General features: G+C 41.6%; 1 protein-coding gene across 1 annotated transcript in view; it reads right to left on the reverse strand.

The window, feature by feature from the left end:
- Window positions 1-559: 559 nt before the first annotated feature.
- The window catches only part of LOC110843553 (ALK tyrosine kinase receptor), a 55,350-nt gene continuing 31,146 nt past the window's right edge, over window positions 560-24,763 (reverse strand). The window contains exons 16-36 of the mRNA XM_022089518.2: window positions 22,640-22,790; window positions 22,323-22,544; window positions 20,539-20,686; window positions 19,823-20,080; window positions 18,579-18,641; window positions 17,665-17,853; window positions 17,181-17,264; window positions 15,424-15,492; window positions 15,180-15,280; window positions 15,040-15,071; window positions 8,854-8,944; window positions 8,142-8,193; window positions 7,967-8,006; window positions 7,752-7,854; window positions 7,106-7,296; window positions 6,832-6,933; window positions 4,323-4,383; window positions 4,105-4,197; window positions 3,889-3,960; window positions 3,123-3,277; window positions 560-2,482 (exon numbers count right to left, since the gene is read on the reverse strand). Coding sequence (XP_021945210.2) covers window positions 2,008-2,482; window positions 3,123-3,277; window positions 3,889-3,960; window positions 4,105-4,197; window positions 4,323-4,383; window positions 6,832-6,933; window positions 7,106-7,296; window positions 7,752-7,854; window positions 7,967-8,006; window positions 8,142-8,193; window positions 8,854-8,944; window positions 15,040-15,071; window positions 15,180-15,280; window positions 15,424-15,492; window positions 17,181-17,264; window positions 17,665-17,853; window positions 18,579-18,641; window positions 19,823-20,080; window positions 20,539-20,686; window positions 22,323-22,544; window positions 22,640-22,790 — 2,752 coding nt within the window. The 3' untranslated portion in view covers window positions 560-2,007. The remainder of the gene's footprint in view (window positions 2,483-3,122; window positions 3,278-3,888; window positions 3,961-4,104; window positions 4,198-4,322; window positions 4,384-6,831; window positions 6,934-7,105; window positions 7,297-7,751; window positions 7,855-7,966; window positions 8,007-8,141; window positions 8,194-8,853; window positions 8,945-15,039; window positions 15,072-15,179; window positions 15,281-15,423; window positions 15,493-17,180; window positions 17,265-17,664; window positions 17,854-18,578; window positions 18,642-19,822; window positions 20,081-20,538; window positions 20,687-22,322; window positions 22,545-22,639; window positions 22,791-24,763) is intronic.

Below are 24,763 nucleotides of genomic sequence, written 5' to 3' on the forward strand. Positions count from 1 at the left end.
AAATTCGACATACGATTTTCACCCGGGGGGTATCTAATTAAATAGGTAGGTGATGGTGTACGGCGATGATATGCATACCACTCGTGGAAGTAATGAGGATGAAATCAGACGTGAGACACTTTACAATTCCTGAGGCATGTAATCGATGGAAATCTCGTCCTCCTCCTACATCGCTTTCCACAAAAAGGTTCAGACGCCTAAAATGCGTTGTAATAAGTTGAGATAAATTCGCAGTTCGTCCCACACACCTTCGTACAACGAGTTTATTTAAATATTTATGTAAATGAAACAATCTTTTTTCGGGCGAATTATTTCAAATCACGAATAAACAAAAAGTAAACCAATTTGGGAGTTGTCAATGTGGGTGTCTTTGCGTAAACGGATGGATGGCGTCCGTTGACGACGACAACGGTTGTCTGGGACCTTACTCTCCTACCCAAGCACGTAGCTGTGTAGTCGCTACAAATATGGAGGGAAAAACATACAAAAAACGCTCCAGGTTTTCAAGTATCCATGATGCGGCACGAATGCAAATTAAGAAGAACTACGCAGGTGAGAGAACATTTGCATGATTGTATATTTGCATTTATTGTGAAAACAAGAGTGCAATTAAAGTACATGTGTAGGTTAACAGGTTTAGTGTACAATTATAACAATTCGTAAATGTAAGCACCAAGTGGAAACGAGAGAAAGCTCTCGTTCCACGTAAACAACAACATCGTAATAATCAACAAGGTACATAAATCATATATTTACTTTCTCCTCAAACGCTTTAAAAATGAACGTGACACAACAATTAGCCGTAACAATGGTGGGTGTGTTAAACATGGTGTGCAGCTTTGGCACGTACCTGGTTCTGGCAGAGACAATTTTCTACGGAGACAGATACATAGACGCGCACGACTACTGTACGTATTTACGTCATAACTATGTTTCTTCTACATAAATCCGTTCCATTTTTATGTAATATTCAATCACGCCTTCTCACCAACCTCCTCAAAAACCTCGTTTTTCTTAGTGGCAAGTAAACTACTCGTCGTTTTCACTATGGTTTCGACCACTCGGTTACGTTAGCCATTTAAATGACAATATTTTGACGTATAGAAAATTACAAACGTCTTTCTCTCGTCAACAAATATCATTTCCGTTGCTTTGTACAATTAAAATCTTTTTCGGATAATTTCAAATGTTCACCACTCACAAAAAATACGTCAGCCACCATAACGGCAAATCCTCTCAATTCACATTGGACACAAAGGGAGGGCGTCTTCTTAGTCTAAATACACTGATCTAATTTAAACAGTACCAACTACTCTGTTATACAAATACCAAATACGTTGTTGGTCCTCGTTTGATTTTGCAAATGAACCGTGACATATCAAAAGTGTAGCAAGTAAAGAGAAATCTTGGTTTTTCATACATATGTATTGCGATATCTCTACTAGTCATCCGCACCATACATATTTTTTGTCGACTAGTTCTTACTTTATTAAATGATCTAGTCTCGCTCAGCTCTAATTAATATTTTTTGCTTAAAAACGTAGCACAACAAAGTCATCATACATAACTCTTTGGACTAATAAGATTACGGAACACGTACATTTTATGAAAATTTTGTCGCTATCATACAACTAAAGAAGATATATAAATAACAGTTCCGAACCCCTGCAAGCTTTTCATAGTATTTATTTTCACTTGTAGTACATATGCAATCTGTTCACTTTATATTATTATTTTTGTTACACAGTTTATTGTGCAATTCGATCATATCACGTTATCAAAATATATATATATATATTTACGTATATACATAGTCGTTCTCAGCTAACTTGTAGTGTGAAAGTGTCAATTGTATAAAACAATTTTGTCTCGGGTCTCTCGATTAATTTCCTCTTTTTGCCTAAACTAGAATCAATAATATACAATTCATGCTTAACCAACCACCAATACAACGATATCATATTTTCTTACTGCAAGTGTACAAATAGTTATAAGCAAATATATAATCTAGCAACGAATTTCTTCATCTGGTGTTTTGTCACCCTTTCGTTTCGAGTCAATGTACTGCGCCCCTTTCTTCGTGGAATTCAGCTTTGTATTCGTGACTTCGCTGGGATTCACGGTCACGTTGATGTTGGCGTTGAGGTTGGAGGGTGTCAACGTGATGCCGTTGTCCATCCCGTTGATGGTGCCGCCAGAGGTGGAGCTGGGTCTGGACCCTGCCTTCAAATTGCTCTTGAATCGTCCCTTGTTGGTTGTGGCGGTGTCCTTGGATGAGCTCACGTCGTTCTGGTCACTCGCAACCTCGTCGTCCTCGAGGATCGTTTCTGTGGAGTGGGATTCTGGGATGTCGGACGTGGGTGAAGTCACCGCGGAATCTGGTGGGGGCGGAGGTGTGGTTGGGTTTGACAGTGGGGTAAGTGGAACCAGATAATCCGCAGTGGATGAGTTGGGCGACATGGGCTCGTTGTGACTCAGGGATCTGAAATAAAATGAAAACTTTGTTAGGTCATACACATTTTTGGGAAGGTTTTGAGTTCTGACTTTATTTGACTGCTACATATATTTTCCAAGTAAAATATTTTTACGGAATCTCACACCTGTTACCTGCCTGTGGCTCGCTATTTGCATGGACCGAAAGGACCATGTGAGCAGCACATTTCGACGAAATATAAACAAATATCTGACGGAATTCTAATTTTTGCAATCAAGATTGAGGAGCGCGAAGAAGGCAGAAGTGAAAGTCGTTGGAAAGTTGTGCATTTCTCGGTGTAGGGGGCTCATACATGAAAACCTAGCAGGGTGCGGGTGGATAGAGCAGTCTGTTACTGCTGGCTGGGTGGAATCCTCAGCTAAAGAGAAGCACAGGGTGTAGAGCATGTATGCACATAAGTAGCTCATCATCATCGTGGAGCAGGCGAAGCGAGTGACAGAGGGAAAGTTGGAGAAAGCCCCATAAGCTACTTTTTTGTGTCTATTACGGAATTTCCGCATGACTTGGCATATTGCAGTTTATCGGGACACTCTAAACCTCGAGATCATGGGAAATTAGATGGCAAAATCTAGTTTTTTCTTGCACTTGTGTAGTTCGTGTTCGCCAATGTGCACGTGTATTGACTTACGAGTGATGTGAACTTCTGGGGTAATGCCCTTGAACGATGCGAAGGCAGGAGGTAGTGGAATCATCCGAATTGAGGGGTCGCATCAACGTGGCATCCCTTTCGGACGATGGCGGACGTTGGAAAATTGGCAATGGAGCGTTCACGACCTCTGGATCCTGCAGATTAAATGAAAACAAGTCATTAGTGGGTCAGATAAGTGGTTATAAGGCACGTAGTTCTGCAACGGATGGAGCTATGCGAAACCAGTCTGAAGGATACTTTGATCTGAGTGGGCACACCAAATACATTTCATTTGATTCTATCGCTACCTAGACGTGATTACTGCTAAACCTTCGTTGTCAGTGAGTAGAGTACGCGGAGCCATAAACAGTTTCCGATTATTTTCAAAGTTATATAAATTGGAATTTATGCTCCACAGCGTCCCGCAGCAGCCAAACTAATACGATATTCCCACAAGGAGAAAGACAATAGGATGATTAAAGGTCTCCCTCACGAGTTTTCGCCTTCCTGCATCTGCGCCTTACTTTTATTGCCAAGAAATTCCTAAAGTAATTGTCACTCAGGTCGACCGACAGCTCTGCTCGTGGGCACTCTCCTCTTCTTCCAGTTAATGATATGGTCCAAATTACTCTCAATCATACATTAAGTTAACTCGAGAATGAATTTATATCGTCACCCGTACACACGATTACGCTCCTCGAGACTTATTTATTTAACTGGAAAATTGCAAATTCTACACAAGACAATAACAGTTAAAAGAATTTACCTGTATGCAGTACCCTAGGCGTTCCATTATTGTTGAGAAGTGGGGTCGCTCTTCCGGAATGGGGTGCCAGCACTGAATAAAATGAACAGAATTAACATTTCATAAAATATTTGTGTAATTCAACAAGAAATTTTAAACCGATTTTTATTTGATGCGATTGGCATTTTGCAAGTTGGACTTTAATCATGCATTCCTAAGAATTGAAAATTGGCCAACCTGGGTCATGATTCCATAGACGGGAGTTGGGCAGTTCGACGGTGCCTCAAGTCGCCCCCCATTCGTTACCAACTGCATCACATCTTGGTTGCCCTAAATTATGAATTAAAGATGATGTACTAAAAAATTTGAAGATGAGGAATGAAAGGATGGGACCCATACATACGTACACAGACAAACAAACAGGATAAATAATGGTGGAAAATTCAGCAACTTACTCGGCCAGGATACGGCATGTAGCCGAGCGAGAAGATCTCCCACAACAGAACCCCGTATGACCTGTAACATTTAGAAGGAAGCAAAGATATTAAATATTTTCTGCGCTCGAGACGAAACAATAAGTCAAGTGGGAGACGAGAAAAAAAGACGGGAGAAGAATCTCCACTCTTCTTCTCATATTTCTCAATCCAACAAAGTCTTCTCGCAACATTATTTGATATGACATTCCATCGCCGTTTCAAAACAAAATTCTCTGTAATTGGAATGAATGGATGACAAAAGTTGTGCTGACGAATCCCATTTTTCCCTTCATCTACGTGACTTTCAAAACTGCGATTCGAGCAAACGCCCACATCGACACCATAACCACCCAAGGATGATTTCATGTCCCATAGTTTTTAGTGCTGCAAAAGGAGGACGCTTTCAAATTGTTTGAGATTTCGTAAGACAGGTAGGAATTGAAAATCAACGTCATTCATAATTACGCGAGAAGCACCAACCAACTTTGGCGGAATCAAGGTAAAATAGAAATTACGGACACTGCACAACTTTTGCGAGAAACTTACAATTTCGTCTCACAGTCTCATTATGTTCATCTTGGATGAGTGTGCACTAATAAAGTTGAGAATAATAACGACTCTCTAGGAATATAGATACATCTATAAATCATCATTGCCTCCCTGATGCATAAAACCAGGAGTGAAAGTTGGAGTGAAAGTAGCGCTACGAGTCTCAGAGCTCTGATTCATATGATATCATTAAGCTAAATCATGGGCTGAGTGGGACAAAAAGAAAGGTGTGAAGTGGCTGAACAATTTTTCACCCTGACATTTTGGAAGGACGACGAGCAAGTTTAAACGAGCGAACAAAACTTTTTATATGAAGCGTGATGCAAGCCTAATGAAAACGCGTCAGGAATTCAAAGGTGGGTTGTTGGCTGGAGAACGTGATGATGAGGGGGCCTCACTCAGCATGATGCAGATTCACCTCTGCCAGCTTTGCCTTTATGATTGGATTACTTCCGGTGAGGAATTTGACTTGTTTAGTTTTTGGTGAAAATTCACTGATCCATCCGAACCTGATGAAGCAGGCCTAACGAGCGAGAGAGACCTAATAAGACATCAAAGCCCGCTTTCACTCCACTTCGTCATCCTCATCATTAAGCCTCTCTTTCAGATTATATAACAATTTACGGCATCACTCAATCCATCCGATAAGCACATCAGAGAGAAATACTTTTAATCTGTTGCCAGCCAATACGATTTGCCCTCGAGGAGGGGGCCAGGCTGCTGTCCACAAACGTGCCTGCTATTCATCGCCCTCAAATTTCCCGACTTTGAAGGGAATAATGAAACAAAATTCGCCTAATTCGAAATATTCCGCATTGTGGGGCAATGAACGAGTGAAAATTTTAGCTTACGCTTCAGTGGTCGTGGATGAGAGATGGAAGATTACTTCATCCATTTGTTTCATCCAGCGGAGGAATTTTGTATCCCAGATGTAACGAGTCGAATGGCTTATCTTGGATTACATTAATACTTTGATGTATACAGGATTTCAATCTGACAGCAGAAAGGTATTACACTCCCACTAATGCGCTGCTCCTTTTCCTCTGCACACACACATCCTCATTCCCCATGAGCCACACACTGACATGCATTTTAATCCTCACCATTCAACAATATGTTCAATCCACATGCATCCAAATGAACAATATATTATGTTAGATAATTTGCAACAAAGACCTCATTTGCGAATTATTGGCTCCCTCATTAATCTAGAGATACTTACATATGCAATTTTACACATGTCTCGACTTCTCGTCTATCCGCCTACGTCGACAAATTCTTGGAACAATTTTCCATAATCAGATCAAAGGGTGCACTTTGTCTTTTCCCCTTCCAGGAGGGGACACGGTTGAGCTAACCTGTTGATGTTGATTGGAAATCACTCCAATTATAGCGAGATGCGGTAATTGAATTTGATACAAATTCTCTCCGTTAATTTGGCTTCCGGCCATAATTGTCAATTCCGAACATGAAGCAAACAAGTTGTTGCGGATATAAGTCAGTGTTTCCTGAAATGTATTTATGCATGTAAATTACTGCCCGTAGGTATCCATGCTTCGTGAGAGAGACAGCTCAAACTTTCTCTCAGGAATAAATAGGTCAGAGATCTTGCCAAATTATTACGCCCGAGTTACAATTGTAAATGAGACGTCACATGTAATTCTGTGAGATGTATAAGGACACAAAACTACCGCTAATAGCAAATATCATAAAATGGGCAAAGAATCGCCAAGAATAAATAACGGACGCACGGATGAAGGAGCCTACGACGTCGGAGAGAGAATTACAAAAGTGTGACAGGGAAAGAGAGCAGAACTGGTAAAATCAAAAGCCGGAAGGCCTGTCCACCTGTCATAACGACCTGTCTCGTGGGCAAAGGTGAAGGTCACAATGTCGGAAAATGTCGACATAAGTAAGGAATAATAAGCTTTGGATTTACCAGACGTCAGTTTTGCTGGTGAAAATTCCGTCCAAAAAGGCCTCTGGAGGCATCCACTTGACAGGTAGCATTGCCTTTCCACCTTTCTTGTAATAGTCCGCTCTACAATGGGATAGACAAACAGATCGCACTGTCAGCATCAAATTACTCAAGACTGTGACCACTGTTTTCACAGTGGACGAGTCAACAGTAATGATCACGAGAAAACATTGGTCCCTAAAACAGGTGACCTATTTACGAGATGAGGTAAAGGTAGGATAATTAGCAAGCGTACCTGTAGATATCTCTGGCCATGCCAAAGTCAGCAATCTTGACGACTCGTCCAGGGCCTTTGGTGGTGAGGAGGCAGTTTCTCGCAGCAATGTCGCGATGGATAAAGTGGTTATCTTCGAGGTACTTGCTCCCCTTGGCCACATCCATGGCGCACAGCAACAAGTCCTTCATGGACAGAGGGGAGCCCTTGTCCTGAATAATGTACATAATTAAATCATCTCACAAAATACTCAGAGATGACGTTCCTCTGCTCAACAACAATTCAAATTCTCGTTTGCCTACTAATACCCACAAATTGAATTAATTATCGTTACTTTCATCACCACCGTTGTAGCACAAGGGCAACTCATACCGCCTCCATCGCTACGAAGGCCGATGGCTACACAACAACCACAAATTGTACTTGTCAGCCCCAATTTAGCGGAAACATAACGTTGCAACACAACATAATTCAAGAGGAGAAGGACGTCACTCATTTTGCACAAAATTGAGGAGAAAGCAACGAGAATTACATGGCAAAGGTACATGTGTATGCACGTAAAGAGAAGGAAACTCGTGTTTTTCATGCATTTTGGTTGTGGTCACGACTAAAAACATTTTACCAGGAGTCTGTTGTAGTTAGCGGATGAAACCACTCACTCACTCACCGGTTTTGGACGCGATTCTCTGAGAAAGGTTTTGAGGTCGCCTCCAGCCAACAGTTCGAGGATGATGAATCGCGGATGTTTATCGAAGCAGACTCCAATGAACCTGAGCAACATTGGGAAAAGATATTACAGTAAAAAACATACATTTCAATCGGTAATAAGCAGCTCAACGGCCCCTTAATCTGCTCGTAAGTAGTGAAAGAGTAAAGGCTTACCAGACGATATTGGGGTGATTGAATTTGCTCATGATGAGAGCTGCAAGAGAAGAAAGAAAGCAATCGAGGAATGAAGCAGAGAAATGTTTTCATCATTCGGAGGAGGTAATTACAGCAACGACCAATAAATCATACATATTATTCAGCCCACAAAACCAACCAAATACGAACGTACCTTCCATTAGGAAATCCATCTCAGCCTGGTTCGAGGACAACTCTGGCAACGTCTGTGAAAGGAAATGGACAAAATATTAATGCGACGGCACGGGGTGAAAGGTGCCAGGGAAGAGCTCGTATATACGCCAACGCCATCATCACCCCAGCCTAATGAAGCCCTATTCAATTTTCAGAAGGTCCCATTATGCTGGCAAGTAATGGATTTCATTCCAAGGACCGTTTACAGATGCGAAACGTATGTAGGAAGAAGAAAAAGAGGCTGTTTATTCGATGGAATTCTACCGTTGTGAGGTTTTCTTGGAAGCTCATAAAACCACAATCTTCGTAATTACCGTTCACTTTCTTTTTTATCCGCGTGCAGTTAACAAGTTGAAAAAGCGAGTTATTATATGTGTGACGCAATAGATTCCCCGCATTATTCGTCATTATTCTATTTTGGGCAGCAAACCGACATTTTAACGCCAATCACAAATAACCAGACAGAGTGTGAGACAAAAAAGTAACCCCGTTCAGTTGCTGAATATGACTTTATGATATGATTATAATATAATATGATTATAATAATAATATGATTATAATATGATTATAATATGATTATAATATGATTTTATGACGAGATAACCTGACTCGTCACAAAATCCTGAACAACAATTTCTAAAAAAAAATTGCGACTCCATTTTTGGCTGGTGAACAAAGGATGAATTTCTCACCTTGACAGCGACGGGCATCTCGACTGCATCACCGTCCCGATGTCGGTAGAATCCTTGATAGACTTCTCCGAACGCTCCTTGGCCCAGCGCCCTAAATCATTGATGCATACAATTTAATAAAATGGTCCTGTTCCACGTCTCTTCGGAGGAAGGGGAAAACTATGTTGGTACAAAATCCCAATATTGCAAAGGAAGGGGGCTGGAGCTCGCAGAAGTACCAGCAACAACACAGATTCCAGATTTACAAACTTTGCAATGACACAAATGGCAGAAATAATTCCCTTTCTATCGTTTCTAACGTATTGTGCGAGCAGGTTGCAGGCTACATGTTACATAAATCAAAGGATATCAAAAGGCGACTGGAGCAGGAGCAAGGATTCGCTATACACAAAAGAAACGAGCCTTTCACTTTCCCCACCATTTCATGTTTCATTTGCTCCCTTTAAGTGGTACGACGAAACAGTTGACATAAATTCCAAATTCAATTTATTCCTCTTTCTGTTGTTCAATGAAATATGAAATACTCGCGGCAATTAAACTCTGCCCTCTCTCTCTGCGTCTGAAACAAAGCAAAACTCTCAATGGTTGTAGCAGTAGAGGAGGCAGAACACGGAATAATAATACTTTATTCACCCATCCGTTCCATGCGGAACTTTCATCATCTCTTCGTCTATGTACAGTAAATTTCAAAACTCGTCGTCCTGCTTTCAAAGTCACTTTCGCTCCTCCAGTCGCAAAAAAATTTCCGGCCCTTTTATTAACAAAGTTATGAATTGAGGACTTTGTTGTGCGAGAGAGAGATACGAAGTCAGTCATCAATTTCACTGTGTCGCGGTATGCAAAATTAGAAGGAGAAAGAAAACTAACTTTGAAAAGAAGCTTTTTATTGTTCCCTTCGTGGTGGAGATTGGGCTTTAGTTAGTCGCATTTTCATTTAAAAAACAAGGCTTCATTTCGATCCAACTTTTTTTCACGAATTCTCCATTCTTTCATTTTGATTCCGCTTAAATTGTCATTTTTGAGCCGTAATTACTCCATCCATCTCCATCCCATCATCTCGGATGGGTAAATCTACCTCAAATAATGCCTATTGCGTACTTATGTATACTCATGCATGGAGATATTCTGGAGGAGTGAAAGCTGTTTTCCCACACCGTCCTGATTACTTTCACCGCCGAAATCCCATCCTTCTCCTCCTCGCCTCCGTTAAATGTTTGAAGCATTTAGCAATAGATTTTGTAAATTGAAGCCATTAGCCAAATGGTTTTGCGTCTGGTGTGGAGAGAAAGAGGTGCTGAGAAGAACGATACTTTGTGCATAATAAACAAATAAATCACTGTCCCACACTATTGAGAATGAGAGTTGAAGCACCACCAGCACCACCAGCCCCAGCAGCCGTCGAGAAGGAGAGCTCTAACTCAAACACTACTTCAGATTCAATAGCACGAAGGCAAGAATTCAAGAACCAACCACTTTCACAACCAGCTCCCGTTGTTGAAGAAATCTTTGTGTTCGTGTCCAACCACGTAACGCCAAAAAGCAGGATGAATGGGCATTGGGAAGATTTAAGGCGAGGGCCATTCAGTCAGACCAACAACAAAACCATTGAAAAATGCGGTTTCATTTTTAGAACCGACGGCTGAGAAAATCTCTCCCGGAGAAAGTCTTCTTGTGACAACACTTTTGGGGCTTCGTCCGCCACCACAACCATCCCATCCCAAATTGAATATATCAAATTAACTGACTCCGTTTCTACATTCATTCTCCGAAACCACATTCAATTTAATTGATGGAGTGCCTGAGAGCGAGAGAAAGTGGGGCAATGGTGGCTGTGGTCAAACTGCACGAGAAGCTTAAGTGGATGAAGTGAGAGAAAGCAATTGAGAAGATTGAACCCACCATGTTTTTTGACAACATGCACCACCACCAACCACGGTTAACCACTTGCACATACATTTATTAACGCACGTCACACCCTGCAACAGACTTTGTCACCGTGTCATCCAAGAAGTAAACAGACTGATACATCCGTCGTCATCATTTACTCATGAGCACCTGTCACAAGTACAAATATCGCAATCCTTTCCCTCAGAAATGTGTAAGTATGGCTGGAAACCACACTACATTTCCCAAAGTACCCGCTAAAGTAGTCCTCAAGTGTTATCTGCGACATTTTACAGATAGATGCGGATTAGTATGAAAGCATCCCAAGAAGCAAAATGGCCAGAAATTGCATCAACGTATAGAGTTGTATCATCGTCCGAGGGGGAGAGATCATTCACGTTTCTCTCCTTCGCTGCAAGTTCCACAAAGAAATTGAGCGAGTCTGACTTGGATTTCGTCTTTTTTTATTCTTCTTCTTGAGACTGGAGCTGGAGACACGGACGACGGAATCTTCGTCGTAAATCGAGACACTTGTCTGATGTGCGGTTTCATACTTCAATCCAATCCTCAACCCCTTCTCGTCCAAGTCCTTACACACTTATCCTCAACATGCGAAATGTATTATGCATGTAGCCATTGGAGGAGGAAGGGAAATTCACAAATTTTGCCAGAGTGCTTGCAAATCAAGCAGTAATAAATTTCTATTCAATTTATGTGGATTTATTTACCGAAAACCCGAGTCTTCCTCATAAGTACCAGGGTTTTGTGAGTAAATGTACAAAATGAGTCTGATCCACCACTAAATGTTTGCACTCCACTTTCGCCGGTCAGGAGAAGGCTCACAGTTTTTATCTCTCAGAAACGACTGGAGCGAGACACTCAAAATCCAAAGGCGAACATGAATCAATGCCAGAACATGCTGCTGCAATTGAACGGAGATAAATGTGACCACTTGAGTATCCTTTTCCATCTCTCGAAATCAACCGTCAACGATTTATTCTTAAAAATTTCTATTCTACTGACGACGCTCAGAATGGAAAACCTTGAACTCGAGAGATGAAACTACTTGAATATTTCTCAGATCAACAGGATTTGACAGTGTCTGAAGAAAGTACGCTCCAACTGAATAGTCGGGTTTTATGGTTTTTATGTAACCATTATCATCATCCAAGAGTCCTGGCTTATGGGCGGACGTGGTCACTTTGAAATAATATTATTACCTACATAAATACGTACATGGCTGAAAAATCAATCGATCTGTCTCTCTGCCAAAGGTCCTGCTCATTGTGCTCCTTTTGTGCCTTTCTCACAAAGCTTATTTACTACGACGCTAGAATCAATTAGCTCAAATATAGCTTATCGCGTAGGAGTACGGTTGGTCTTATTCTTTGCTCTTACTTATGCAATTGTTTCTCAAGTTTACTCGTCGTTCTGAAATAAATATCACGGGCTTATTTACTTTATATTTGCCACCACAATAAGTTAAGTAAATACGTCAGTCTTCCTCGGATTAGGAAAACATGTGCCTCTCTTTCTCAAAGATTTGGGATGTGATACAAGAATCAGTCGAGTATTCCAAGCACTTTCCAGCCTCGTAACCGGATCCCCACCTTGACTTTCCCATGGAGGCAGGAAGGAGAGCGGATGGGGCGGCATAAGCTGAACATACTTTTCCATGCATAAAACAAAAGTATGAATATATGAATGATGAACTACGTGGTAAAATAGAGTAAAGATCGTAAAATAAGGATGAAGTATTCGAACGTGGTTGGGCAAGGATAACCCCTTCTCGCACGATGAAGGTGGAAATGATGATGATTCGGGTGTATATGAAACCCTATAAAAAGTTAGTATCGACATCAGCAATTTTCCACCAAGCTGCCACATACGGAAAGCCATTTCCACCAGCGAGTACGATCGGCCATACCCGTAGACGAGAGGCACTTGTGAGCACACCCAAATTATTTTGAAGTGGTAACATGTCCACCAACGTTTGGTAGCGGTGGTGGTGGAGCTGGGATAATGTTTTTATTGCCAATGAACTAGACTCCGACCCGCTGGCTTCTGTCCGTCTGGTAAGAATTAGGTCAGTGAAAAGTCCATCTGCACTAAAACTACACACACACAAAGTGCTGGTCGGTTGGGAGGATAAAATTAATGTTGCTCGTCGTTCACTTTGATGAAATGATAAGAAAGGGAGAAAATAGCCAGCGTGAAGGCAGATCTAAAAAATGGACGCTGTTTACAAAAAACATTCGGGAATTCGAGCAACACGACAAATAATTAAATAAATTGGACGTTGATGTACGACCCTGTTTAAAACGAGGAGAGAGAAAGGAGAGAGAGAGAAAGTAGAAAGGAATTCGGATCAGATCGGATTAATAATAAGTGGAACAGGTCCAGTCAGAGAGACAACGAGACGAGGATGGACTTGGCTTCTGCGTAAGTAAAAGTAAGAATGAAGGTGGGATGGAATAGGTAACTATTCGTTTGGGAATTCAATATTCGATCTTTATCTTTGCCTTCCCACTTCCACCTTCATTTCCTCAACTGCTGCTGCCACATACATGCTTCTCCGTCCCCACTGGGTAGACATTTCTGGAGACGGAGAAACATTTACCAACCATAAGACGCTGGGTGGTAGTGATGGTGGTGGTGGTTGGAGAGGAAATCGAGGTTTGGATGAGCCGCCTGACTTGGATACTATCCGGAATCGGATATATCAGCCAGGAGGAAAAGCAACCGGATGGACCGCATGCAGGACCCAAACGCCGACCTTACTTTGCCTCTTATTCAGAGACTGATTTATTTTTCTGCTCAAATTCCAACCTCAATTTGCAATCTCTTCAAGTTTGGCTCGTACATTGTGTATCGCTCTGAATTCGACTCTTCTCAAGTTCTCCAGCAGATTCAATTTAATGGGTGTACGCCATCCAAAAGAAACAATAATTCCAGGTCCCAACCAACGACCCCTGATCTTATCACTCGCTCCATCCTCATGCCTTCCTGACCCTTTTCGATGGGATGGGAGTTTGGAAACTTGGCTCGGGGTCCAAGTTTTACATCACAATAAATAATCACTTTTGATACTTAATGTTGCCACCATGCTCCATCGTCCAGCCCCAAATCGCATTATCGCATACACAAATCTCGATTCCCACTGCAAGGAGGTCTGCTTACTTACTTACTCCTGACTTTTTTTTATGCATACAGTGTGGATAATACTTTCATGGAGCGGATTTTGTACCCCCAGAATATTGATTTCAATTTTTGTGCAAACCTCCATCAATTGCAACTGTCGCTCGAGGTTCAATAATGTTTGATAAGATTTTGAGACTTTTTTGAGGGAACAAGAAAAACTTTTCCTTCAATGGTCAAGACAAGCTGCCATTTCCAGAGACGTTTCCTCTTTTGGAAAGATATCAGAATTTCTCCAGTTTCATGCAAAACTTACGAATGCAGTTTTTCGAGTAATAAGATCATCTCGTACGGGGAGGGGAGGGAAAGTTGGAGGAAATAACATGTAACATAATCGGCTAATAAAATCTCTTTTCTCACAATGGAACAAGCCATTCCTATTTTACGAGCTGCCCATAAATCATACATGGGCTGAGGAGCGTTAGTTGGCCTGAGACCCAGATCTAAATCCACACTTTCCTGGAAGCATTACGAATAAATTTCAAATTTCAATCCGCCAACGCAGAGGAAAATCCAAAAATACATCTTTATGACATAACTCTTCTCCCACGGACAGTGTTTGCTGAAGGTCCCTCGAGTGATGGGCCTGAAACTCTCCCACTTTCCTCGTGGTGGGTGGTAACGACGAGCGTGGTGAACATTTATTGCACATCACTGAATTAAAATGTCTCCGGAAGCGGGTGATCCGCTCCTCAGCTTTGCCTCAGTCTAATCATGTGTCACGTAAATTCATCTCACGCGTCAATCAGATTAGGAGCCTTGCAAACCATGGCGGAGAACCAATCAACCGTTTTAAGTAATTCCTTGATTGGTCCCCCTTCGATGCAGAAGAGGATAAAAACCATGGGTGAAAATATATTATGCAAACTGCAGCAAGTAAGTAAGTATGAATCCAAAAGGTAATAAATACAGCAACCTAAATGCGACAGAACATGATGAAATTCTGCAAGTAAATGCATTTTCGAGCAAGCTGCTCATGGGAGCAGGCTGTTCATAGTCATTTGCAAGGGGGCGAGGTAACACATTGTCACCTCAAATCTGCACTCATTATTACTGCGTCATGGAATCTGGTTATTGACAGGAATGAAAATAGGCTGGGCTTACTTGACGAGACGAAGATTCTCCCGAGGAATCTCCTGCAAAAGAACAAAAAATTGTGATTACGCAAGGATTCTTAGAACCACTGACGCGCTTCCTTTCGAAATATGTAACGACAGTCTGGATTGCTTCGAGGGACCACTTACCTTGAGATCTGTGAGGGTGTAGGTCTCGCCTCCAAACTCGTAGTTGGGATTATACTCGGTGAGCACTCCACCCGGACCTGCCTGGGCTCGCAGTCTGCTCACTGAAAAGGTTAAGTGCATTAAAGTGGATCCACATTATACTTACATACATCTGCACACATGTACGTATTTAGGCGAGTATATGTGAACAAATGCATTACCAAAAGCGGAAACATATTACATATTAAGAAATTGGAGTTCTTACGTTGCAATTCTGGGCCACCCATCACCTTTCTTCGTAGCATGCTCACTTTCTGACGCTGGTATCTATTGTCTGGCAGATTGGAGGAGAAACAAAAACGACAGTTAAATAGCTGGTGGGTTTCGGGAGAAAGTGAACTTCTATGCCATTGTCAGTTATGATTAACGGTCTCCCCTCGTACTTTCAGGTCTCCATCAATATTAAACGACTCTCAATTCATTCACCCAGAGCTTAAGAAATCCGAGGCGTCGTCTTCCTACAGCTCGACCTCTTTTTACCACTATTCCAAATGAAGAATTTATATTTCCAGATTAAGGTTCCAGGTTACTAACGCTGATGGACAATTTGCTGAGCTTGCATAAATCGCTAATTTTATTGCCTTGCCTCACAATTTGATCAACATAAATAGCGAGTGGTCGGATTATTTATTGAGCAGATGAGTGATACAAATCTCATTTTCGTGTGGAATTAATTTGATGAAAGTCTTTCCACTAAATAATTCAGTTTTGTGCAATAGCTTTTCTAATACTTTTTTGGAAGTAAAACATCCATGAACCAAGTTGTCAAATAACTTGCAAAATCGAAACTGTTTTTTAGACTCGACTCAAATAGGAGTGCATAACCCATTTATAAATATTTACTTGGTGGGATCAAAAAGTTGAATAAATTGCACCACATTTTTAAAAATTATGTAATCGTTTTTTTTTGTAAAGTGAAACTTTGGTCCAACTTACGAAATCTCTTAAAGTATATTTCTCGAGTTTCTGCTTTCTTTTTTTATTAAAAAAAAGTCTCGTCGTTTTCTACACCGAGTCACAAACACCAGTTAAATCAATTATATTCTCAAGGAAATGAGCAAACGAGTCTGCCACGAGGCTTACGAGAGAGATACATGTTCCCCATAATTGTCTCAATTAAGGATGACTAATTGCATTAAAGCTCTGCCTTCAGCTCTATTTTGAATCTGGGACAAGGTTGCTATTCCTCACTCGCGCATTGTCCAAGTTTTCCAGAACAGACGATATGCAAGCGACGTAATTAAGAACAATGGACCCAAGTATCTACGAAACAGCCAGGATTAAGCTTCCTGGAAGAAGACGAGAACACATAAAACAAGGAATAAATACTTTCCTCGTATTCGAATGGTTATTGGACTATCAAATACTTTCTTTGTACTCGGAACATGCATGGCGGGATTTAATGTACATGCTACGCGCGTCTTTTTGCGGGATAAATAAAGTCGTCGATGGGATGACACTGACCATTAATTACACCGAGCAACTTCCCCCGTTCTGGACAAACTCTTTGCCATAAACTAATCGCCCTTCGCGAAGATGTCCTGCTCAGGACTTGATAATTCGTGTGTGCCAAAGAATTATTAGCAAAGTTTTATCAGGGCTTATCAGGAAGGAGGGGAAAGTTTCATCGCATTCACCAACTGACTGTGTTTTGGACGATATCGTGGAAATGTTCATTCATTCATTAGCCATTAGTGCATGGAGTTGACTGGCTGTGTGCAAAGGAAGGAGGAAAATCCTCCTCCCTCCCGTTGTTGCCCTGCTATCAGGAATCTGCTCGATTTGGTGGAAAACAACGGCACTTTGCGTACTTACATTAGGAACAAAGTGGTTCGTACGAATTCCCAACTCGTATCTCTTGAGCTCTGGGATGAATGTTTTAAAACTAATTTTCGTATCTGCAAATCCTGCCTCGACCGCCCCATAACCTTTGAATTGTGTACAAATTAGTTTGGCACTTACAGAGGCAGAAACAAACGAGTCCGACAATGAGGAAGATAACGACGCAGATAACGACGATGGCTATCACGGGAATATCATAGCGACCTGCAATTCAAGCAATTTAAGAAAGTGAAGTTTGTAATAATACGTATCACATGACATGCATATGATTATATAGGTTCGCATATAAACCGCATAATTACATGAGAAACTGGGTACTTAAATATTCTGACGGGGACAAAATGCTGGGTTCTTGAAAATACTTAAGTCAATTTTAATCCTGTCACAGAGTCCGACCGCGAAAAGTTGGGCAATTTAATTACCAGGAGCAGCATCAGCATCTCTGCAAACATTGCCAGACCACAACCGCATCTCGCCCTGCCAAGAAGGACGGGGGACGAATGGGAAGCGGAAGGGGGTTGTGTGCTGGTGTGCAACGCAGGTAATGCGATGATGACAACCATCAACGGACTGCTCAGAGCTAACGAAGCAAGTTATGACTTACCCAAACAAGTGACACCATCTGAACTCAGTATCCAATTTTCCTCGCAAACACAGGCGGAATTAAGCTCAAAGTCATCAAGTTGAACGCAGGAATGGTGACAACCGCAACCGGGGAACGCCGGAATCGCCAGAAATTCTCCTGATCCTCCATGTACACCAGCCTCCACGGTTTGGTGCAACCCACCCAGCGCTGTGGACAAAAAGTTCGGTTACCACGACATGTTTTGGGCTGAAAAGGATGAGACTGAAACCCACCACCACACACTTTTAATTTGTTACATAAAGTAAGAGATTATGCAGGCGGCAGTAAGTGGACATCCAACAAATGCAAATTCGCGAGGCATTATTAATAATCTGTGTATGCCTACCACTCAAATTTAATTCATATCCGCCCGTCTCTCCACTATCCATTCGACAACTTGTAGTGTTCAGGGGTGTAATTATCAAAGTGTGCGTTTCATTTGTCTCTCGCCCTTCAAATCAGCTCTCGAAATCACAAACACACAACTTGTAGCAATATGTATGCATCTCACTCTTGATACAGAACCGTAAAACAAACTCGAGCAAAGTTTGTTTGATGAATCAGTACGGTAAATTCTCCGAGTGAAAGTTCTCATCCAACGACGGGCCTACTACACGACGTCCTTCCCACGTACGTATTTTAATATGTAAACCCGGAGAGGATTGTGGGAAATTAAATGTGAAACTGAAACTTGGATTTATTTATAATTAGGTTATTTTTAATTAGCTGGGATTTTGAGGTTGAATTGTTTGCAATAATGCTTCTTCAGAAAACTTGTAGGGTTTATTAGTTTCCAACTTTCTCCTCCGGGTTTTCGGTGAGCATGGTAAATTAGACGGGACACTCTCGTCTCTGTACAAGAGTAAGCAAATCAGCAAAGTGGTGCTACTTACCCTTTGAGTAGAAGGACAGGCCACCCTCGCCATTCGCAGATAGACTGACATGGGCATTTCCTCCTGTGAAAATGCCAAAGTTTATTTATACCGAATGAATGAAGGTCTTCTGGCGTGACACATTTTTAATTTCATCGCGTCGTCACTGTCACCACTCCCTTGCCACCACCAATCATAACATTTGTGTAAATGATGTCTGCATTCAATCGATTTTCTCACGGATTACGTGAATCGCCAGTGATTATGGTTATTCGAATTAGATTCTACTTAAAACGGTACCTCTGCCTTTGATTTAATTAAAACAACAGAAAGTTTTCTAGCCTTCAGGCAAATGGTAAAGAAATACATAATTTGGTGCCTGAAAAATATTGCAATCTTCTCGAAGACAAGATTGGAAACTGTGACTTTGAGGAGAAATTATTATGGAACGCGACTTTTCGATGATGAGAGGATAGATCTCCGCGGTCTCTAAATTTCGAGGTGAATTGGCAGAAATTAGGTCAGTGACCTGCAACAGCGTGGAGGCAAATCTAAAAATCTGGATTTGGGTTTAGGTTTAGGAGTTGCAGGAGGCATAATAAGCGATGAACTGGAGGAAATGAGAAGTAAGAACCCTCCACACACGCCCATCGGCCTATCCGACATCTATTTCATCACTCAAACTGTGTGCGGTTCTACTTTATCTCTCGCCATCCTTCCACCCACCCAGTTCAATTTCTGCCTTGTATAAGTCGAATTTCTGCCTTGTATAAGTCGAATTTCTTCTTGGAAGCACACACATGAAGTCCTCGTGAAATGAGGAAAATAAAAGAAAATGTTCACCAGTCGGTATCTCGTCGTCGTGACCTGCTGCTCTCAGCGATCTTGAGTGAGCTGCTGCTTTGACAATTATGCGGCACAATTTTTTCGAGAATTTAGTAAAAATAGATATTCCAGGAAGTGGAGGAGGGAAAAGGATGGAAAGTTGAGCAGAATGAATAGGTACATCACTACAAAAGTAATGAAAAGGAGGAAAGCTTTCAGAGCATATATAATATCGACTGATGTTCATTCCCCGGAAACTTTCACCTGTCAACACAAACTGACTTTTCATAGGTAAAAGGCAAAAGCCTGGTGAACCGTGAATGAAAAGTGAAATGGTGACAATGACTTAGACTCCATTTGAACCAAGTCGAAGCACAAAAGAACAGCCATCCTCTCTCTTTGGGAGGATAACCATTTCATCGTGTGTACAGTGTGCTCACCAATGTAACCACCACCTCCTCCTCCGGACGTACATCCGCCTCCGCCTCCGCCAAATCCCCCACTTGCCCCCCACGATTCAGAAGCAATGCAGGGCTTCCCACCCAGCCCGCCCTCGAAGAGAGAAAGCCCGGCCGCCACGAGCATGGTGGAGTCATCCTGAAACTCTTGGGGAGTCCGGAACCTCGCGTTGAAGCTGATATTCCGGTCCACCGTATTGTTGTTTTTCACAATTGGACCTTCCCAGCCACCTCCGCCGCCTGAAAAAAGAGATAAGAACAAGACGACAGCGTGAGTTAAGACATAACCCGTCGGACTATAAGATACCAGACTTTTTAAGCCATCTGCGGATGTCTCATATTCCATGTACCATTGAAATACATACTTATTCTTAGCGAAGGGTTAAAGAGATTGGTACATATATTTTTTATGACTAAAAATGGCATTGTACAAACAGATTGCATATAATCTGCTTAGAAGGGATAAGCCCAATGTCCATCGGAGAATGGTAAAAATAGGACTTTTGGTTTTCTCGGCTACGCAAATAAAAGACGACGAAGGGCGTCCAAGCCCAGAATAGAAAAGAATCTCTTTCTTTGCCTGAAAAGCATAAACCCGATTTTGACATTGACTTGGATAAGTACCAATTTAAGAGAGGTTTTGGTCACTGATGTGTTTCATCATGATTGGATGATTGCGCCACTTATATGACTTTTACCTGCTCCCCAGCTCTGCGTTGATCCGGATTGTGGTTGAAGAGACACGTCGAGCCCTCGTCCATTTGGCGAGATTGAGGATGAAGCATTGTAACCCAAACCTCCTCCACCGGCAGCAACCAGTATCGGGATAAGCGCCTTCCCATTCATCTGTTAAATTGTCACGTAACACTTCAATTTAGAGCTCATAACGTCTTTAGCTTGCTCTCTTAAAATCATGCCCCTTGTTCCAGCTTTCTCTGTGTGGTATAAAAGTGCCATGTCTGTAGGTACAAATGGCAGGTGTACATATGTATCTACGTACATACGAAATCAGTGCAAAGAACACCTAATGCTGATCCTCTCTTCCCTGGGCGAGAAAACATGGCCCGTTTCCACCTAGTGCTCTCACATCCCTCACATTAGATAAATAATTTGCTAGACAGCTCCCAGAAATGGGAAATAAATGTCGAACCACGAGTTTCACGGGGTGAGGGGAAGGATTGATAACGCTTGTCCCGTAGTTGGCACTTTCTGTGCAGCCTCACTTTCTCCTCGCTCTGGGTGGAGCGTGACGTGGAATGGAGTGCACGTAAAGACGAAACTTGGGCAAAAACCTCAGACAGAAATTTCATATTATTCAAAATGTTTTATTGCGGATCCTGGAAAAGATGAAGATAAAATATGAGCAGGGAGTGGAACATAATAAATTTGGTTCTGCGTCACAAACTCAACTTTCACAAAATTACGGAAAGTTGAACAATCGTGCAGAATAATCAAACTGTTTGACTTTTTCCGTGTTTAATGGATCATTCCAATTCACAAGCTATACAAAGCTGAGCCAAGAGGGCTTGGTTTTTGTTGTCAGTCAGATGTTAGTTATTGGTTCCACATGCGGAAGAATACGTCCACGAAGAATAGAGCCACCTTATACAATTTAAACGCGCAGTTCTTGCCACGTATGAGAATATTTGCATGAAATTTAATTCATATTAAAAATACTCCTATACATAATTTGGATAATGACCAAACTTTTGCTTTATGTACACATCTCAGTTGTCAAACAATTACCAGCAGCCTCCTGACTACGGAAAACTTTTCATACTCCGTTGATTTATAATGTTATTGCAAAACTCGATCGGATGGTTGAAAGTGGTTCAAGCGGACGGATTTAGTTTTTTCCCGTTTAAAATAATGATGCCAATACGGAGAAGCAGAGTACGTATTTCTTGGCAGCGTTATCAAATACAGTGAGTTCCCAGTAGTCGTGATTATGTGTGCCTACTGCTCGCTCATACAACGCAGTAACAATTACGGCTATTGGACCATCAAAATTTATTACGCTCTAGAAAATATTACTGGCCATTGATGGAGCAGGTTATGCAATTTAGTAAAATGAGTTGAACCTCCAAATTGCGTTGCTTACAATTAGTTTGGAAATCGGCTGTCACTTTTGACTCCATAACCGAAATGATTCTCTCCTTCTGAAGCAAGTGAGTCCCTTTACGGGGAAAATGCTTAAATGCGCCATTATGAAAGGTGATGGGAACATTGTGGGAGTCGAAGTGGTTAAAAAATAGTGGTTGCACAAGTCTCTTGTTTGAAATGCCATGCAGTTAATATGCAACGACTCCTGCCTTCGGGTGTGTTTGAAGAAGAGTCAACGGTGCAAGCAATATTTGTTATTATGAGAATGTGGGCATCCACGACTCTGGTTCTAATTGGCGCTGAATGAGAGCCGACCGTGTGTACGGATGTCAAGTCAAGAGGAACTAACGACTGAAAGCAAGGATGAGTGAAAGCTCACCCGGAATACGAACGTCGCACCACCTCCACCCCCACCGCCCCCGTTCAGCTTGTTGAACGAGATCAACTTGCCGAAGGGATCATCTGAAGGTCGTGGTTTGGATGTGGGTGGCAGAGTTGCCTGTCTCACGTTCTTTCGCAGCTGGGAGACGAGCGACAGGGCGGAATACTTGTCCACAGTGCCACGACAAATCTGGTCCTTCTCGACCGAGTGGACCGATGCCTGCAACCAAATTACATTGTTGTCATCCATCTGTGGGCGGCTCTGTAGAACAATTAGCACGATGAATAATACATACGTATAGCCAAACAAAGTACCTGTTCACAAATTGAGGTGCCTTCTTGCCCAACGAGGATGTAGATTTGTTCCCCCTTCCGGAGATACATTGCGGTTTTTGCGACCGACCCGTGAGACGTCATTTGATTAACCAACGCCCCACGACCACCTCGAGCCCCTTTCGCAATCAGTCTGAAATAAGAATTTATTCATAACAACATCACTTCATGCTAAGATTCTGAAGCAACACAAACAGTCTGGCAGCGTCATATTTAGACATTCTTTCCCTTCTTTTCAATTGGTGCAAACTGCTGGAGAGTGACGCGATACAAAAGTTTTCAACTTTCCACATCTGCACCAAATGTTGAGAAGTCAAGTCCATCAGCGATCGGCAGTTATACAACATGTTGTTGGCGATGCCATGCGGCTGCTGTAACCCAATAACTCGTGATGAAATTGAACCAGACGCCATCGAATAATCCTTTGTATTTGCTTTTTAAATCATGCCATGTCGGGCGGGAGGAGTCAAACTAAATTACGCTCAACCACGAGACGACCCATAACCGAGAGCAACCAAGAAGATGAAAGTTGAGTAGAAAGGATAACGGTGGTCATGACCCAAGGGAAGAAAGGCAATCAGTATCAACTGCTTCTCAGCAAATTAATGACTCTGGAAAATTATTGGGAAGGTTGAGAATTTCAGGGTTAGCTTTTATCGGGTCGAGTTTGAAGCCACCTTTAATAAATCATGACTCACTTTGCCATGCGAGTCACAAAGTCTAGTCTAGCGAATTTCCTGCGGATTCAAGTTACGCGATGAAAGATTTCTGGAATTTCATTATTACAAAACATCCTTCCACTCTTCAAATAGCTAACAACCTCGCCAACGGCAAAATCATTGTGTTGCGTCGGTTCGTCAGGTACGTAAAATCATCGGTTTACAGATATTCACATACATATTTCTACGTCAATCTTAGTGCTTGTGCAGGTTGGAAAGCTTTTGGCTGTATTATTGTTAAATTTATGTATCTAGTGAAATAGTATGCAAACTGCGTTGAAGGCCGCCCAAACTGTGAGCTTATTTGTATCTCAACAAGATACTTATGTATACTCTTATATTTGCATAAAGAGTGAAAGTATCAGATTTCACTTCATCTAATATTCAGACACTTAAGCCCTGAATTATTCTAGAATAACTGGAATGTGTATTATGTTCGAGTGTGCATAACAATGGAGCAGGATCACATTACAAACTACTCGGGGGTTTATAAGAATCAATAAGATATGAAATTTTACAAAATTCCCCCTGAATAACGGTTTAAAACCAATTATGCAATTTTTCGCAGAAAGCTCGCCTTCAAAGAAAATTGAAACATTTGATGCACAACTATCAAAGCTCAGCATTTTCCTTTGATCCTTTCACTTCACATACGTCATTCGTACACATCTGGCTGGCTGGCAAAAAGTTCTGCTTATAGAACAGCGTAACAAAAGGAGACTAAATTACTTATCTTAGAAATAAGTAATATCATGGCGGAAAATAATCAAATCAAGATAGCATTGTCATGATACGTGCCCATGTGTCTGAGCTGGTTAGTGAATTACCCAAATAGTCTCGACGATTACATAAGTGCACACTCCATTATGTTTTTATATTGGGCGAAATTGGAAAATTGGAGCAAATTCGTTTCTCCACTTATTTCTTGCGAAGCAGCACAACTTATGCAACCCACACATCGCATATGGAAGAAAGTGAAGAAGGAGATGAGGAGAAAATTGTTGATTCAAAACAAATATTATGCATGAGTGACAGGATCTAACTTTTTAATAAAATAATCTTCTTTCTCTTCTCTGCCCTTTATTTTCCAGGAAAATTCCAGTGCAATTCCAGGAAAATTCCGAGAATTTCTTCCCAATTAGCCTCATGTTGACTTTGTTTTCTACTTGGATAACAGAAATGTTTCTGCACAAACAAACGGCGTAGAAAATGGGCGAGAAGGAACAACAGGCAATTGCCATTTGCCAAAACGTGAAGACAGTTTACAAGAAAAGTTGAATTGTTTTTTATTGTTGCTCCACGTCTGCCCATTTTTCATCGTTCCTGCATCTTACACTTTCATCACCAACAACTTATTGCAATAAGACATGAAATGCGTCCATCCTTT

Source organism: Folsomia candida, unplaced genomic scaffold (genome assembly GCF_002217175.1).
Source record: "Folsomia candida strain VU population unplaced genomic scaffold, ASM221717v1 Fcan01_Sc002, whole genome shotgun sequence".
NCBI lineage: Eukaryota > Metazoa > Arthropoda > Collembola > Entomobryomorpha > Isotomidae > Folsomia > Folsomia candida.